At 33.6% G+C, this 19,288-nt stretch overlaps 1 protein-coding gene across 1 annotated transcript in view; it reads left to right on the top strand.

Annotated features, from left to right (window-relative positions):
* The window catches only part of LOC107565556 (anosmin-1-like), a 37,956-nt gene that overhangs the window by 13,031 nt on the left and 5,637 nt on the right, over positions 1 to 19,288 (top strand). Inside the window, exons 3-6 of the mRNA XM_016250807.1 lie at positions 10,916 to 10,978; positions 11,049 to 11,271; positions 16,082 to 16,150; positions 18,682 to 18,887. Coding sequence (XP_016106293.1) covers positions 10,916 to 10,978; positions 11,049 to 11,271; positions 16,082 to 16,150; positions 18,682 to 18,887 — 561 coding nt within the window. The remainder of the gene's footprint in view (positions 1 to 10,915; positions 10,979 to 11,048; positions 11,272 to 16,081; positions 16,151 to 18,681; positions 18,888 to 19,288) is intronic.

Raw genomic sequence — 19,288 nt, 5'->3', positions numbered from 1 at the left:
ATAGATGGATGGTTGGATATATAGATGGATGGATGGATGGATGGATAGATGGATGGATAGATAGATGGTTGGATATATAGATGGATGGATGAATGGATGGTTGGTTGGATGGATGGTTGGATAGATGGATTGTTGGATGGTTGGATGGATGGATGAATAGATGGATGGATGAATAGATGGATGGTTGGATATATATAGATGGATGGATGGATAGATGGTTGAATGGATGGTTGGATGGATGGATGAATAGATGGATGGTTGGATATATAGATGGATGGATGGATAGATGGTTGAATGGATGGTTGGATGGATGGATGGATGGATGGTTGGATGGATGGATGAATAGATGGATGGTTGGATATATAGATGGATGGATGGATATATGGTTGTATGGATGGATGGAAGGATGGAAGGATGGTTGGATGTATGGATGTATGGATGGAAGGATGGAAGGATGGTTGTATGGACGGATTGATGGATGGATAGATGGATAGATGGATAGATAGATAGATAGATAGATAGATAGAGAGAAGGGTTAAATCTTTGATTGTTGATGTTGTTTCGCACTACTTTTGATACCCTGACTGACTGCTAATGTAAAGCTCAATGTGAACTTTGAGTAAATGTTTAATTGCCAGCATTGATTCTCCATCATTATACACCCCTAAACTAAAGAAATGTAGGTCGTTTTTGTTTAGTAATAGACTTGGAGATGTTTGGCCATTCTGAGATTTTCTGCATCGGCCACTTTTAACATATTTTCGCAATGTTGTGAAAGTTACTAATTCTTGAATTTTTAAACCAGCATTCACCCAGTATGTGGCAAGACCTTTTGTCTTAGAGATGTTAATGACGTGGATTGTTAGTACTGGTTTGTGGCGTCTGTGTACTCACACACCTCTTAATGAAGTGATCTGTTTGCAAAGTCCTCACAATAACAAGCCAGACCCACGCTGGGCCGATTATATAGGGCATCCCGGTATATTGTCCTGTACAGTGTGTGTGTTTTATGTTTGTGAAAAGCTCCGTTCAGCCCATTTAGCCTGAGCCACCGTAGATGCCAAACAAAAGCAAAGACAGTAATGTCTCCGACAGCCACCCGCTGCCTCCGCGAACACACAGAATGATGCAGTTTCTGTCCAATAGAAAGGATCATCGTGGTGTCTCTCTTCCAACAAAAGTGAAGCAAAGGTGGGTTAATTATTTAAACAAAGATAAAGCGACCTCTCAGATCCGTCAGCACATTGGAGAATGACAGTGTTGGCGTCTCCTGCGAAACGTCCTGCGCCCCGTTGTTATGATAATTAACCCCGCTGCCCTGCTGCCGGAGAGAAGGGAGAGGGCATTTGTGAGTATTAGAGCTTCATTAGCATGCCACAGCACCACCATCACCCTCCATTCACAGCCGCCTCCGCCTTTTGTGTCTCCTTTCTTTATCTTTCGTGTGAGCACTTCTTCTGGAGTGAGAGAAAGCTTGGAGAGTTTGACAACTTCTGGGTGCTTGTTCAAGCGAAAGGGGAAAAAACAAGGAGCTGAAAAGCAGCTTGAGTTACTCACAAGGGTCGGACTTCCAAAGATCCCCAACGCTTGAATTGATTTGCTTTGCAAATAAGAGTCGCTCTCAGAAATAGACTTGCGAAAGTTTATAATTTCGGGATGGACTGGTCCTTTTTGCTGAAATAGTTCATGCAAAAGTGAATGTTTGCTGCAAATGTACTCACCCTCAGGCCATCCGAGATTAGGATGAGTGTGTGTCTTCATCAGGTTTGGAGAAATGTAGCACTGCATCAGTGTCTCAGCAATGGATGCTCTGCAGTGAATGGGTGCCGTCAGAATGAGAGTCCAAACAACTGATAAAAACATCACAATAATCCACAAGTAATCCACTGCACTCCAGTGCATCAGTTAACATCTGGAGAAGACAAAAGCTGAAACACATCCAGCATTAAGACGTTTTTAACTAAACTACGATTCCATAATCCATAATAACGCTTCCTCCAGTGAAGAAGTGTTCTGGTCTGAATCAGGAGAGAAATCTGCACAGATCAAGCACCGTTTATAAGCCAAAACAGCTCTAAACCTTAACACTTTTTTCCAGATGTGAACTGATGGACTGGAGTAGTGTGGATTACTTGTGGATTATTGTGATGTGTTTATCAGCTGTTTGGACTCTCATTCTGACGGCACCCATTCACTTGCAGTGAGACACTGATGCAATGCTAAATTTTTCCAAATCTGATGACGAAACAAACTCATCTAGATCTCGAATGGCCTGAGCGTGAGAGTACATTTACAGCAAACGTTCATTCTTGCATGAACATTTTCAGCACATTTTTATTTTTGGATGAACTACTCTTTTTTTATGCAATGATTTAATAACCAATATCCCCCAAAATGTGTTTACCTTTATACGCGTTGCATTTCCAGAAATGCAGTTTTGCTGTTGCGATGACTGAAGTTTTTTTTTGTCTGTGTGTGTTGGTTGGTTTGATTTGCATGTCTGTGTTTTCCTTTTAAGATCTGAGATTACGTTTTTGTGGCTCTCAAGAATCATGGGAAAAAGCCGCCGCATTTCTGAGACCCCCTCCGTCTCCAGCAGCTCCTTTTCACAGAGTAGAAATTAGTCTGACTTTTGTGGCTTTTCAATGAAGTGCTTTTCCAGGTCAGTTGTCTCACTAGCAGTTCAGTTTGGATTGTGTTTTCATATGATCTGCATCTTCACATCTAGGGTTGCAAGTCGAGGAGATTCAGAGCTGTTTCGTTTTATTGAATTCATCATTGATGATATACAGTACTTTAATAGTCTTCGTTCATATTTTGAATGATATTTTATTTTTATTTTTAGTTTTGTTTGGTATTGTTGTATTTTTGGCTTTTGCTTTATTTTAAAATATGTCTATAGTTTTTATTATTCTATTATTTATTTAAATATTTTAGTACTTACATGTTTTGTTTCAGCTAGCTGGCAAAACAACATTTCTAATTTTAGCTTAGTTTAAGCAATTTTTTTATATTTTATTTAATTTGGATTAATGTTTATTTCTTAAATGTTAATTAACTTTTTTTTTGGTTTTAGTTTAATAAACAATAATAATCCTAGATTGAATACTATAGTGAAATATCCTTGCTATGAATTAAATGTAACAGAAATACTGTTATAAATAAAAGAATAATATTCTATTGCGTTGTCCAAACAAACAAAAAAGACGAAACCAGTGTAGTCCAAATCACAAATAAATGACTCTCATGAGTTGATTCTTTTAATGAATCAACTCAAAAGAATCATGAATCAGTATTGAACTCATGAGCTGATGGTTTGAATCATTCTAATGACTCACTGAATCAGTTATAGAATCACTTCTTATAGTTCTTAGGTTTTTATTTGTTTATTTATTTGTATTTCTTTTACATTATTTATTTGTTCATTAGTTTTATGACCAATTATTGGCAGCGATGCTTAAAATAATCGTTTATCGAATCAATGAACCAGAACCGAGTTAATAAGTTACGAATCCCGTCCCTATTTGAATAACTGATTTTAGTTTAATAAACAATAATAATCCTAGATTGAATACTATAGTGAAATATCCTTGCTATGAATTAAATGTAACAGAAATACTGTTATAAATAAAAGAATAATATTCTATTGCGTTGTCCAAACAAACAAAAAAGACGAAACCAGTGTAGTCCAAATCACAAATAAATGACTCTCATGAGTTGATTCTTTTAATGAATCAACTCAAAAGAATCATGAATCAGTATTGAACTCATGAGCTGATGGTTTGAATCATTCTAATGACTCACTGAATCAGTTATAGAATCACTTCTTATAGTTCTTAGGTTTTTATTTGTTTATTTATTTGTATTTCTTTTACATTATTTATTTGTTCATTAGTTTTATGACCAATTATTGGCAGCGATGCTTAAAATAATCGTTTATCGAATCAATGAACCAGAACCGAGTTAATAAGTTACGAATCCCGTCCCTATTTGAATAATAAATGTACATGTGGTGCTTCTAGAGTCATTACACATAGCAGTTCACATGATCTCTGTCTTGGGAAGCGATTCGCACCCAGCAGAAGCACAAACTGTTGGTTTTACTGTGAGTTTTTGGACTTCAAAGCTCCTTTTGGTGAAGACGTAAAGCAGATGAGTTCACAACACCTCGCTCAATGTCAGCCTTCAGAGGAAACAAACTCGTTTACAGTACAGTGTTCACTTCTACATTATATTGACATTAACAATGATATTATATACAAAGTACATGTTGCTCATCATTCACTTAATGACATAATGAGTCCTGATGATATCATGAGTATCTCAATATCTGATGATGAGATTCATTGTATCTCAATATTTATGTAATTGTTTTGTCTGTGTGTGAGTGTGTGTGTGACTGTGAGTGTGTGTGAGTGTGTGTGTGTGTGTTGTGAGTGTGTGAGTGTGTGTGAGTGTGTGAGTGTGTGTGAGTGTGTGTGAGTGTGTGTGTGTGGTGTGAGTGTGTGTGAGTGTGTGAGTGTGTGTGAGTGTGTGTGTGTGTGTTGTGAGTGTGTGAGTGTGTGTGAGTGTGTGAGTGTGTGTGAGTGTGTGTGAGTGTGTGTGTGTGTGAGTGTGTGTGTGAGTGTGTGTGTGTGAGTGTGTGTGTGAGTGTGTGTGTGTGGCATTAGGTCAGTCAGGCTCAGCAGGAGTCTCTCTGATGGCACGCTGCTGTTAAGTTGGTTGGGTTCGTCTGCTATCTGCTCGTTACTCTTCATGGTGGGTGGCAGAACAGCAGCGTTAAACAGCCGGAGGAGAGATTGTGTGGCCAGACACACGTATGCAGACGTTCACATGCTTGCTCGTCACTGTGCTGCTGCGAGAGAGAGAGAGGACGGCCGTGTTTCAGACTGTTAAATATCGTCTTTAGACGTGTTTCTGACTCTGAGAGCGCTGGTGTGATTTTCATAATGTTTTTCAAGTAAATATGTCTTGATTTGAGAATCTTTAGCCGTTTAAAAATACTGAGAAAGAACATTTTTTATGGTTGTTCTTGAATTGTTTGGATGTTAAAATGCTTTAGTCATTTGTAAGTCAGTCGTTGGCCGGTGGATTTTGGAGGAATCACAACATTATTTCTGTCCAGCCTGAAAGAGTGACACGGACTCAACCAATGGTGTGCGTTTGGGGGCGGGACTATATCTGTTAATTTGACCAATCGCAGACTAGGGGCGTGTTCAAAAAAACCTGTTACTTTTGTAATTCCATTTGGTGGCAAGTTGCACAGAAATGGCAATATAATGCAACAATGCAATGTTGTATTTATATTATCATCCAATAATGTACACAATTAATTTGATTTAATACTTTTATTAATCAGTCGGGAGGATCATTAGAGTAATTTCAGTAATTTGTCATTACTGAAGCCTTCATTAGTCGCGCTGATCTGCTGAAGAAATTAATCACTCGCTCGAAAGTTATTTTAAAAATCTGTTATTTAAACGGAAAATACTATTTCAAACAATTAAGTTGCTAAAAATAAAAAGGAAATTTTTTACTTTCATCAAAATAAATAGTTTATTGCTTTTGTTTACATCCAATATATTTTTCCTAATCATCTTTCATCTAAATAAATTGAAAAAAATAAATAAATAAAAAGGAAACTTTTCTTTGCAACTTATATAATGTTTCTTAATTTTTTCATCAAAATAAAGAACTAAATTGTTAAAAATAAAAAGGGAAATTGTTTACAACTTAATATAGTGTTTTTAAAAAAAAAACGTTCATCAAAATTAATTGTTAAAAATAAAAGGCAGCTTTTCTTTAATATAATGTATATATATATATATATATATATATATATATATATATATGTTAAACTATGCATTAGGTCAGTCAGGCTCAGCAGGAGTCTCTCTGATGGCACGCTGCTGTTAAGTTGGTGGGGTTCGTCTGCTATCTGCTCGTTACTCTTCGTGGTGGGTGGCAGAACAGCAGCGTTAAACAGCCGGAGGAGAGATTGTGTGGCCAGACACACGTATGCAGACGTTCACACGCTTGCTCGTCACTGTGCTGCTGCGAGAGAGAGAGAGGACGGCCGTGTTTCAGACTGTTAAATATCGTCTTTAGACGTGTTTCTGACTCTGAGAGTGCTGGTGTGATTTTCATAATGTTTTTCAAGTAAATATGTCTTGATTTGAGAATCTTTAGCCGTTTAAAAATACTGAGAAAGAACATTTTTTATGGTTGTTCTTGAATTGTTTGGATGTTAAAATGCTTTAGTCATTTGTAAGTCAGTCGTTGGCCGGTGGATTTTGGAGGAATCACAACATTATTTCTGTCCAGCCTGAAAGAGTGACATGGATTCAACCAATGGTGTGCGTTTGGGGGCAGGACTATATCTGTTAATTTGACCAATGGCAGACGAGGGGCGTGTTAAAAAAAACCTGTTACTTTTGTAATTCCATTTGGTGGCAAGTTGCACAGAAATGGCAATATAATGCAACAATGCAATGTTGTATTTATATTATCATCCAATAATGTACACAATTAATTTGATTTAATACTTTTATTAATCAGTCGGGAGGATCATTAGAGTAATTTCAGTAATTTGTCATTACTGAAGCCTTCATTAGTCGCGCTGATCTGCTGAAGAAATTAATCACTCGCTCGAAAGTTATTTTAAAAATCTGTTATTTAAACGGAAAATACTATTTCAAACAATTAAGTTGCTAAAAATAAAAAGGAAATTTTTTACTTTCATCAAAATAAATAGTTTATTGCTTTTGTTTACATCCAATATATTTTTCCTAATCATCTTTCATCTAAATAAATTGAAAAAAATAAATAAATAAAAAGGAAACTTTTCTTTGCAACTTATATAATGTTTCTTAATTTTTTCATCAAAATAAAGAACTAAATTGTTAAAAATAAAAAGGGAAATTGTTTACAACTTAATATAGTGTTTTTAAAAAAAAAACGTTCATCAAAATTAATTGTTAAAAATAAAAGGCAGCTTTTCTTTAATATAATGTATATATATATATATATATATATATATATATATATATATGTTAAACTATAATATAATGTTTTTTTCTTTATTTTTTTTTATAATTTTTCATCAAAATAAATAACAAAATTGTTAAAAATACAAAGGAATTTTTTGATAACAACTTAATATAATGTTTTTTCTTAGTGATCTTTCATACAAATAAATTGCTAAAAATAAAAAGGCAACTTTTGTTCACAACTTTTATAATATTTTATCTTAATAAAAAGATAAATTGCTAAAAAAAAGGCATCTTTTAATTACAATGTACATAATATAATTTTTCCATCAAAATAAATCGCTAAAAATAAAAAGTTGGCTTTTTTTTCTTAATTTTTGTTGCAATTTTTCATCAAAATAAATAACTAAGGAAAATTTTGTTTTCAACTTAAATAATATGTTTTCTTTCATCAACATAATTCGCTAAAAATAAAAATAATCTTTTGTTTATACGATATATAATATTTCCTCTGTGCTGTCACTCAAATACTGTTAAAGTAAAGTTAAAGTTGTTTTATATAAACCTCACTCAGTTTTATAGATTAAAACGAGCAAAAAACATGTCGTGTTCGTCAACCAGATGTTTTATTCTGCATCTCAATTGTTCTGTTTTAAGGATGCTTAAGTATTTTTATTGGAAAACATCCAAAACACTAGAAAATACTATTTCAAACAATTAAGTTGCTGAAAATAAAAAGGAAATTTTTGTTTTCAACGATGTTTTTGTATTTTCTTAATAGTCTTTCATCAAAATAAATTGTTTATTGCTTTTGTTTACATCTTATATATTTTTCCTAATCATCTTTCATCTAAATAAATTGAAAAAATATATAAATAAAAAGGAAACTTTTGTTTACAACTTCTATAATATTTTCTCTTAATAATATTTCATGTAATTAAAAGGCTAAATTGCTAAAAATAAAAATGCAACTTTTCTTTACAACTTATATAATTTTGCATAATTTTTCATCAAAATAAATAAAATTGTTAAAAATACAAAGGCATTTTTTGATAACAACTTAATATAATGTTTTTTCTTTGTGATCTTTCATACAAATAAATTGCTAAAAATAAAAAGGCAACTTTCGTTTACAACTTTTTATTTTAAAAGTATATTTTATCTTAATAAAAATATAAATTGCTAAAAAAAAGGCATCTTTTAATTACAATGTACATAATATAATTTTTTCATCAAAATAAATCGCTAAAAATAAAAATTGGCTTTTTTTCTTAATTTTTGTTGCAATTTTTATCAAAATAAATAACTAAGGACAATTTTGTTTACAACTTAATGTTTTTCTTAATCTTTCATCAACATAATTCGCTAAAAATAAAAATAATCTTTTGTTTATACGATATATAATATTTCCTCTGTGCTGTCACTCAAATACTGTTAAAGTAAAGTTAAAGTTGTTTTATATAAACCTCACTCAGTTTTATAGATTAAAACGAGCAAAAAACATGCCGTGTTCGTCAACCAGATGTTTTATTCTGCATCTCAATTGTTCTGTTTTAAGGATGCTTACCACTGCGCTTCATTCCTCACCAAACTTTAATGAAAATACTCGTGTTCTTAGACCGCAGTGTAGGAAGGCAGAACGGGCTTGGAAGAAAATTAAACTTCTGGTCTCTCACCAGATTTTACGAGACTCACTTCTCGTAAATCAGAAAGTTACCAATCAGCCTATTTTCAAATATTATATTGCAGCACTCAAACTCACCAATAATTTTGTTTCAAACTATTAATAGTTTTTTTAATCCAAATGCTCCTCCATCTACAGAGAGTTGTGAGAAGTGTTTAAGTGTTTTCTCTTTAAGGTCCAGGTTTTATGATTTGGATGGAAAGGTATCAGACAACACTACTAATGTCAAGAGTTTTGATGAATTTGATCTGGTTTCATCTACCGATATTAGTCATATTATTGCTCAATTGAAATGCCCAGCTACCAGTTGGGGATGTTTTGCCTTCAGGTTTGTTTGGTGCGACAGCTGACTTTATCGGACCAAGTATTACATCTATTGTGAACTGTAGCCTTTCTACAGGTCTTTTTCCGTCATGTCTTAAGCAAGCGGTCATTCAGCCCCTTCTCAAGAAGTCTGCTCTGGACCCTTTGGATTTCATGAATTACCGGCCAATTTCAAAGCTGCCTTGTATTTCAAAAATATTGAAGAAAGTGTTTTTTATCTCAGCTGAGCTCTTTTTTTGGCTAATAATGATGTGCTAGATGCTTTTCAGTCTGGTTTCAGGGCAGGACACAGCACTGAATCAGCTTTATTGCGAGTTTCCAATGATTTGTTACTCATTGCAGACTCGGGTAGTCGAGGAGCTTTAATTATGCTCGACCTTAGTGCAGCTTTTGATCTAATAGATCATGATATCCCTATTAAAGGTTTAGAGCATGTTGTGGGTCTGAGAGGGACTGTTTTAAAATGGTTTTCTTCTTATTTGAAGGGACGATCCTTTTCAGTTAGGGTTTCTATTGACTGTGGAGTACCTCAGGGCTCCATTTTGGGGCCTATTCTGTTTTCACTATTTCTGTTGCCTTTAGGCCTTATTTTTAAAAAAACACAGTATGTCTTATCATCTTTATGCTGATGATATTCAGATTTACTTGCCTATTAGACCTGGAGGATCAACTTCTCATTCATCTTTGTTATTATGTCTTGAGGAGGTGAAGTGCTGGTTAGCGCAAAATCGCCTACTGCTAAATGCGAGTAAATCTGAAGTAATCATTTTTGGGCCAAATAAGGTTGGCTGTGACATAAACGATGTGTTAGGTACATGTACAACAAATGTGCGGTCCCAAATAAGAAATATGGGTGTAATTTTTGACTCAGCTCTAACGTTTGATCATCAGATTAAATGTGTGGTGAAAAGTTGTTTCTTTCAGTTGAGGACTATTGCAAAAATGAAATCCTTTTTGTCTGTTGTTGAACTTGAGAGTGATTCATGCATTTATCTCCTCCTGTTTAGACTACTGTAATGCACTTTATTTGGGAGTGAGCCTGAAAACTAAGGGGACTCGTGCATTTTCGGTCGCTGGCCCAAGACTGTGGAATACCCTTCCACCTGACATCAGATCTGCACCCTCAGTTGATGTTTTTAAATCTCGCGTGAAAACATACTTGTTTTCTATGGCTTTTAATTGTTGACTTTTGGAAGATGTAAATTGTTTTAATTGTTTTTCTGTTATTGTTGTTTTTCGTTTTTACTATTCTCGTCTTGTTGTGTTGCTGTCCAGTCCTTTGGTCTACTTTGTAGTGGAAAGGGCTCTATAAATAAAGTAGACTTGAGACTTGAGACGAAACGCCGGCCCAGTGGAGTTGGGACGAATATTCACATTATATACATTTTTCTGCCAATATGCTTAATTTGGTTATGACGTTTCCTGACTTTGTAACTCGTGAGTAAGAGCGTTAAGACAGAAATAAATACTGTGTTTTTTGTTGTTTTATTGTATTTTATATTTTTATGATTTAAGTCATCATTAGTAAGTGTTTAATTTTTTTTCTTTTATTTTAAAAATATTTTTAAAATTTTATAATTTTATGATTTAAGTAATTAATAGTCAGTGTTTTATTTTGATTGCTTTCTTATAATGATTCATCTCATTTTAAATGTTTATGATTTAATTAATCATTAGTAAGTGTGTTTTATTTGGATTTATTTTTATTTTAAAATGATTTGATTAATTTTACATTTGTTCAATTATTTAATAGTAAGTGTTTGATTATTTATTTAGTTATTAATAAGGTGTTTTATGTTTATTTGTTTTCATTTAATTTTTTTTAATTTTTTAGTATTTAATTATTAGAAGTTTGGAAAGCTTTTTAATCTCTCTGTTTTTCCTAATTGAGCGTTTCTTCTTTGTTTCTCTTGTTCAGTGTCTGGAGCCTTGCAGGGCATCATGGGACCTGAAGGAGAACCAGTGTCAGGACTTGTGTGAGGTACGGAAACTCCCGCGCCGCTGTGCAAACCTGTGAGAGCTGGCCTGAGATCAGTGACTTCTGCTTTCAGACTCAGTTCCCGAGAAAGCATTACGAGTGTTTGACGAGCTGCGAGTTCCTGCGCTCCGCTCAGACGCTGAAGCCGGGGGACTGTCCTGCGGCGGAGCGCGCGAGTGGATTCGCAGCGGCTTGCGTGGAGAGCTGCGAAGCAGACGCCGAGTGCACGGCGCTGAAGAGATGCTGTCCGAACGGATGCGGACACACCTGCCAGATCCCCAAGAACCCCTATAAAGGTACAAACACTTCATCAGCAAAAACAATGAATCATTTACTCCCCCTCATGTCGTTCAAACCTGTGTGACTTCCTTTATTCCGTGGGAAGATCTCTGGGTTTTTGCGTCCACGCAATGAAAGTGTAATGTTGTCGTTTTGGACCCCATTGACGTTCATTGTGTGGACAAAAATTAAAAGTCATACAGATCTGCACGTCATCACAGAAAGAGAGAAAAGTCATGCTTGGGTTAAGAATGTTTTAAGATGCAAGTACTTAAAGTTACAAAACGTATTTTTTTCATTTAAGTTTATGTAAACTTTTGCACTAAAGCTGTTAAAGACACTCGTTCATTGAAATCAGTATAAATATTAGATGAAAGTTGAAGCACTAAAAATTACTAGCTGGAAATAACTAAAATTAAATTAAATTAAACCTAAATAATAATATATATATATATAAAAAAAAAAAAATAATAATAATAATGAGAAAAAACACATAAGAATGATAAAAAAGTAAACTAAAATTAAATTGAAAATTAAAATATACAAATAAAGGTCATTCAAAATAATAAATTGTTTAAATGTAATGTAAATGCATACTAAATTACTAAAACTAAAAACAAATTAGTAATATTTAAAAATGAGGAACACATAAACAAATTAAATGAAAACTAAAAATAACAGCTAATTCAATATGAATAAAAGCTATAATAGTATATAAATAATACTAAAATACTAAAGAGTCACTTTGGATAAAAGCATTTGCCAAATGCATAAATGTAATGTTATTCAAAACATTAATAAAAATAACATAAAAAAGTTTTTTTACTTGAACTACTGAATCAATTAAAACTCATGAATAAAAATGATATAGAAAAAAAATAAGAACTATAATTAAAAATGACAAAAAAATACAACAAAAGTACTAAAACCTTAACTAAAATTTTAAAATGAAAAAAAAAAAAATACAAATAAAATATTCACGAAACCTATGCATTTTTTTTTTACTGTAAGTACTAAAATAACTCAAACTAATAAATACAAATGAATAAAAACTGTATAGGAACGTTAAAAAATAAAACATAAGTGACAAGTACTAAAAATGTAACTAAAATTAAAGTGAAATCAGAAATTCTAAAAATAAAGTCAAATTCCAAATATGAATGAAAACTGTCCGCAGAAGTGTGTCGTCTGAAAGTTGTTGCTTCACGGTTTGTCTGTATTGATGTCAGATTTACGGCCTCCCCCTGGTTTTTGCAGAAAGCCGTAAAGCCTTTTATTGAAATGCGAAGGCGATCAGAGAGAGCTGCCGCTGCTGCTGGTGTCAGGAGCGTAATTGTTTCTCTCTGTTAGAAGATCAGCGATGCTGGAAACCATTATCAGGTCAAAGTGAGCTTCGCTGCTCTGTCGATGGCTCTCAGATGTTCCTGTAACCTCGTCTTTCTCCTCGACCCCAAGACGAAGCCCGGCTCAACGAGTAATATCAGTAACACGCTGCTTTAAGCCTTTATTCATGATGCATGTTGTAATGCATTATATCTATTCAGAGATGCATTATAATATTTGCCGGTTCCTCGTTGCATCTTAAATCAGTCGTGCGCTTTAATGCATTTACTAATTATCTAAAGATGTGATAATGAATAGATAAGAATCATAATGTATTATAACTGTGATTAATTATGAGGTCCTGCAATGCATCATGGGGTGCATCGTTAATAAAATACTTTTATAATGCATTATATATTAGGCCTGTATTCTATATATAAAGATAAAAAAATAGAGCAAGGATTTTAAAGTTGAATGAAGATATTTTATTATTTTTCATATTTTTGCAATACATTTACGGGAAGCTCAAAGGCCAGTGCTATTTTAGTATCATTGAGAAATTATTATGTTTTTAATATTTTGAATTCGTTTTTTTTTTGTTTAGTATTCATTGTAATTTTAGTATTTTTTACTAATTTTTGTAATTTTTTCTAGTTCATATTTTTTTTTGTTAAACATGTTTTTATTCATTTTTATTTCAGTTTTAGTTATTTAGTGCATCAAGTTAAACTAAATGAAAATGAGAAATGTTGCCTTGGCAACTAGCTGAAAAAAAACATTTATTGTATTTCAGTTAATGTTTATTTCAAGAAGCAAATATGTTTTTTTTATGGTTTTAGATTTAGGTAATAATATAATAACCCTGACTTTTGCATACATTTTCTGGTCACGTTTTTGATAACGTGATTGACTTGAGATATATGTTTGGTCATAACAATTAATAAATGGAAGAGTTTTAATATATTATAACTAAATTGTTTATAATTAATTATGAGATCATACAATGCATTATAGGGTGCATCGTTGATGCATCAAAAATACTTTAATAAATGCATTATATATGAAGGCTTTAAGTAAAGTGTTACCGTAATGTCAAAACTACCGACATACGCAATGCGTTTTGTGGTTTGCACACATGGTTTTGTCTCTCTAATGATGCATTTGAAAGTGTGAAGCCAGAACGGTGTTTCAGGAGAGTTTCTGAAGATATTCCTGAACGCCTCGTTTCTTTTGATTTAGTGAGCTTCCCGAGAGTGGGGCTCTTCTGTGACGCTCAAAGCCGTCGGCAGGACGTTTTTCTCTTCTCAGATACGTGTTTTCATGTTCTCTGGGCAGTTTGTGCTTTCGTGCTACGTACAATTCCCAGGGAATGCATGATAATAAAGCTGGAATATAATACATATTAGATGAAAAACAACTAAGTTGAAGCACAAAAATAACTTACTAGAAATAAATTGAACTGAAACTGAAATAATAAATTAAACCTAAATAATAATATACTTTTTTTAAATAATACAAATGACAAAAATGCATACAACATTGCTGAAAAAAATGAAAATTAAAACGACACCCGAAAGTATCAAAATAAAAGCTAATTCAAAATATTTATTAAAAACTATAATAGTATATAAATAATACTGACTCTAATCCACACTGAATGTAATGTAATGTAAATACATGAATAAAGAAAAAAAATCGTCCTTCTTTGCTACATAAATAAAAACTAAAACTGAAATATAAATAAATTAAACCTAATTGGTAATAGTAAAAATACAAATAATAATAATAAAAAACACATAAGAAAAAGCTATTTCAAAATATTAATCAAAACTATAATACTTTATAAATAATATTACAATACTAAAAAGTCACTTTACATAAAAGTGTCTGCCAATACATAAATATGATGTAGATGTAAAAGCATAAATGTAGTAAAATCATCCTTGCTGTTTTGATTTGGAGGACTAAATGGCAAATGATGTAAATCTAGGCTGAAATAAAAAAAAATATATATATATAAATCTTAATTTAATTAACAATTTAAATTGGTATTACAAGTAAACTGAAATAAAAAATAAAAAATCACTGCCTTAATGAGTCATTCATTTAACCAATTCGTTCAAATAGCTGATTCATACAGAAAAGAAGCAGGTCCTTCTGAACGAGTCACTGAATCATTGGCTCATTCGATGTGTTCAAACGGCTGATTCGTTCAGAAACGAAGCAGTTTACTGTCTTTATGAACAAGTCACTGAATCATTGACTCACTTGAGTCGTTAAAACGACTGATTCATTCAGAAACTAACAAAGTGACTGTCTTCATGAACGAGTCATTGAATCATCAGCTCACTTGATTCGTTTAAATGGTAGATTCGTTCAGAAATTAAGCAAGTGACTGTCTTTATGAACGAGTCACTGAATCACTGACTCGCTCAATTTGTTCAAAACACGGATTAATTCAGTAACGAAACACCGCTGTGTGTTGCGGCTGTGGCTTTGGTTGTTTGGAGCTATTTTTGTTTGTGAAATTGAGCAAAAACAGACAATATTGTGTCTAACTTATTGCTAATTGAACTGTTGTATAAAATCAATATCACATTTGCAGTGGTGCAGATATTGGGTAAAAGCAGCACTCTTGCTGGTGTGATATTGCTAAACTATATAATATAATATAAATATAAGCCCCACATCTTCAGTGCTGTTCTCGGCTTCTCTGCTAATTTCTGGAGACATTGGACATCTTTGAGCTTCATGTCGTGAAGTCCTTCACGTCGCTCCTCAATCACCGGCGCTCCATCACAGCTGTAACGAATCGAGGAAAGACACAGAGCAGAACATTTTCTCCCTTCTCTTTCCCCCCTGAAGCTTTGTACTTAATAAATCTTTAATTTATTGCATATGGAAGAATTTTAGATGTCTTTGAGGGTTAAATGGAAGTCACTGCCATATGGAGCAGATGGAGGTTTGCTGTGAGAGCATCACATGAACATCACTTTATATCGCTATTTATCATGATGGAGTTATTTTTAAGTATTGCACATCCATTGAAACAATTTTATGTTTTGAGTAGTCATGTGATAATGTCTGTTTTCATCTAATCCAGCAAACGGAAGACCTTACAAATGAAAGATTAGATTATTGTCTCGTTTTTTAAAATTATTTTTATTATTTAATTATATTTTTATTTCGCTTCGACGGCTTTCAGCCTCACTCTGCTTCATTCTGCTACGTTAATAAATCATTAGCTCATCCATGAACATGATTTCTGCCCGAGTCCCGTCGGATTGCATCGGCTGTGGGGATGAAGACAACAACTCCCATGATTCCACACTCAGTCACGGTGTCATCAAACTACGCCTTTGTTTCTTTGTTTGTTTTGAATACGCGCCCTCTAGTGGCGAAAATTACATATTGTGCCTTTAAAGTCCATTAATATGTGGAGATTTCAGCACTAGTGTCTGGTGTTTTGATTAAAGCATCTCTGTCTGTCCGTCCATCTCTCAGGATCTCCTCTGAAGCCGCGGAAGGAGCTGCTGTTTGTGGAGCAGCCGTCAACTTTCCTTGATTATTTATGTTTTGCACGAGCATCTGGTTTTCAGACGGGCCTCAATAACAGGAACCCAATGGCTCTAGATTGGCTCATTTTCTCATTAAAATCCCATTTGCTTAACTTCACTTCCTCTACACAGATGACATAATTTCCCTTAGATGTGGACGACGCCACCATCACATTCACATGTGCTCAGTGATCGCAAGAAAACTCACTACATCATGCTGTTTTCATTTAGTTTTTCTTTCTAGTTGATACTGAGCCTGATCCAGCAGGTGACTGCTTCAAATAAACAGAAAAAGAATTTATAACAAATTACGTGAATTTATAATAATTATAATATTAAATAAAATAAAATAGGAAAACTGTGAAATAATTCCTTTATCATGAAGACTAAAATTTATAAATACTACATGCTGGTTCATGAGTGGTAAATTATCTGTTCATCAGCACCTTTGTTATTGTTAACTAAAACTAAAACTATGAAAAATATTTTTTGTTAATTGAAATAAAGCTGAAATAGAATACTAAAACTTATTTTTTTAGAATACTAAAGCTTAAACTTATTAAACTGAAATAAAATAAATTAAAGCAAATTAATTTAATATTTAATTTATTTTATTTTATTAAAACAAAAACTAATAAAAATAACAAGAGAAATAACACAATTACCAGTTTTATTTTAGTATCATTGAGATACTATTATAGTTTTTCTTAATATTTTGAATTAGTTTTTATTTTTAAATTTTCTATATATTTTATGTTTTCATTTTAATTTTATTTACAGTTTTAATAATATTGTTGTTAATTTTTATTAGTGGTTTATTAAAGTCTGTATGTCTAAATAGTTTTTATTAATTTAATTTAAATTAAATTATTTTTTATTTTAGTTTTAGTCATTTTAGTACATCAAGTTAAACTAATTGAAAATGAAAAATGTTGGCTTGGCAACTAGCTGAAATAACTTAAGTTTAATGTTTTTTTATATTTTATTTTACTTCAGTTAAAATGTATTTTGTTTGAGTTAACAAATTTTGTTTGCTTTTAGGTTTAGTTAATAATAACTACATTTAAACTAAAATGAAAATGAAAACTGAAAATATAAAAATAACTAATACTATAGAATATAAATAATACTATACATTATTTAATATAAAAATAAATATGATATTTATAAATATTGTAAAAGTGATCGTGATCGGTCATTTTTATTGTTGTATTCTGTGTTTGTTTACATTAGAGGTCGTCCGATTGATCAGCCAACCGATTAATCGGCCGATTTTTGGCATTTTTTTATTAATCGGCATCGACCGATTGTGCTGAAAATTAGGCCGATTTATTGGAAGGCGCATCTGCAGCAGCTAAGCGTTGTTGTGGAATGCTGTACCGGAGAACCTCTCTCCCTCTGAGGCTGCATGTGAGACGGAGCAGCTCCACACTCTGCAGCCGTGCCTCATTCACACACAGCTTCAGCTAACGATGGCCGGGCAAAACAAACCGTTTCGTTACTAGAATTGATGCCGACCGTCCTTATCATATTCATAAGTGTAACAAGTCATTTGCATGTGAAAGTAGAAACAATTCAGACGAAACTTCGGGGCTGGCTTAAACATGCATGTTAACTTTCCTCATTAAATGTGTGTGTGGGTCCGATGTCATCGCTCGCGGCCAGTGCACGGCCAGTTATGAGCACCAGGCTGTGTAATATGTGTGAAATCTTTTATTTTTGTTATCACTATGGCCATTTGACTTATAGCATTGTCCAGTGTTTCCCATACACTGATCTATTTGTGGTGGCTCGTCACAATATCAAAACTGACAGCCACGAATAGATTTCCCAAAAGGCTTATACTTCGTTGAATAAACTGAGCACTGCACGTTTCAAAATTAAAATGCAGGCCGGGTGTTTTTATATGAACGTATCTTTGAAAAGAACCGACCGTCTTCAGAAAAGCTTTTGTTATTTTCATTTTGTCTTTCCTGTAATGCCTGATAAAGTAGTGCTTATTAGATTACAGTCGTTACTGGGGAAACAGCTATATTTCCCGCTTCATCAGCGCCTCCTGATGGCAGAGAATGAATTTGCATTTGCAAGTCTGTGGGAAACGCTGGTGTCTGTCCGCAAGCATAAACAAAAAGCATGCTTCAGAACTGTTTTGAGAAGGTGCTTAAGTTTTGAGCCATGTATTATTACTATGAATTAGGCTACTACTACTACTATTACTATCTTGTACCTTGCATTTAATTGCAATAAACACTCAAACTATCTATTATGAGATGAAGGGAGGAAAATAAAAGAAAATTGGCCAAACATATCGGCCAAAAATCGCCATCATATATCGGCTGCCCTGATTTCTAAATATCGGCACCGGCATCAGCCAGAGAAAAACCCATATCGGTCGACCTCTAGTTTACGTAAAAATTAACTCGACTCATTGAGTTGACTTTATTTCTTCTGTATATTTTAATGACAATCTTGGCCACTGTTTTCTATATGATTCGTGGAAATCCCACAGGAATCATCCGAGTGTCCACTGATGTTCTCTGTCTGCAGACCCGTCTCCTCCTCCCGCTCCGTCTGGACTGAGAGCGACTCACATCTTGACGGGACCCGGCAGCCTGCTGACGGTCCGGATCAGCTGGACTCTTCCCGCGGAGCCCGACATTCCCGTCCATCTCTACAAGATCTACTGGAGCTGGACGGTCCCGGGGAAATCAGCCATGCTGTCCCGGAGGAGGAGGAGGAAGACCAGCGATGGGGTGAGAGCCGCTTTCACAAATCCCACCGACACACAGAGAGAAGCAGATGCAGGCCTTCCATTACATCTTTAGTTGACCTGAGTTTATTTACAAAACTGTGCATTTACACAAGCACTCTGAACTCTGAACACGATTAACCCTTCACTGTTCCTGGAACGAAGACGAGCGTAACATTTTTACAAAAATTAAACATGTACTATATTTAAAAAAAATATTTAAGCTTTAATATATATTTATAATAATACAAACATTACAAAACTACATGTTATTTTCAATTTATATATATATCAGCAGATGTGTCTTTTACGTCCAATTAGGGCGGAGTCACCTAAGAGAGAGAGAGAGAGAAAGAGAGACTACGTCCCCAGATGTAACAATATATATATATATATATATATATA

The sequence above is a fragment of the Sinocyclocheilus grahami genome, unplaced genomic scaffold (assembly GCF_001515645.1).
Source record: "Sinocyclocheilus grahami isolate Dianchi unplaced genomic scaffold, SAMN03320097.WGS_v1.1 scaffold1008.1, whole genome shotgun sequence".
Classification (NCBI taxonomy): Eukaryota; Metazoa; Chordata; class Actinopteri; order Cypriniformes; family Cyprinidae; genus Sinocyclocheilus; species Sinocyclocheilus grahami.
Note: the sequence above shows the minus strand (reverse complement) of the source record. Positions and strands in the feature narration are given on the sequence as shown.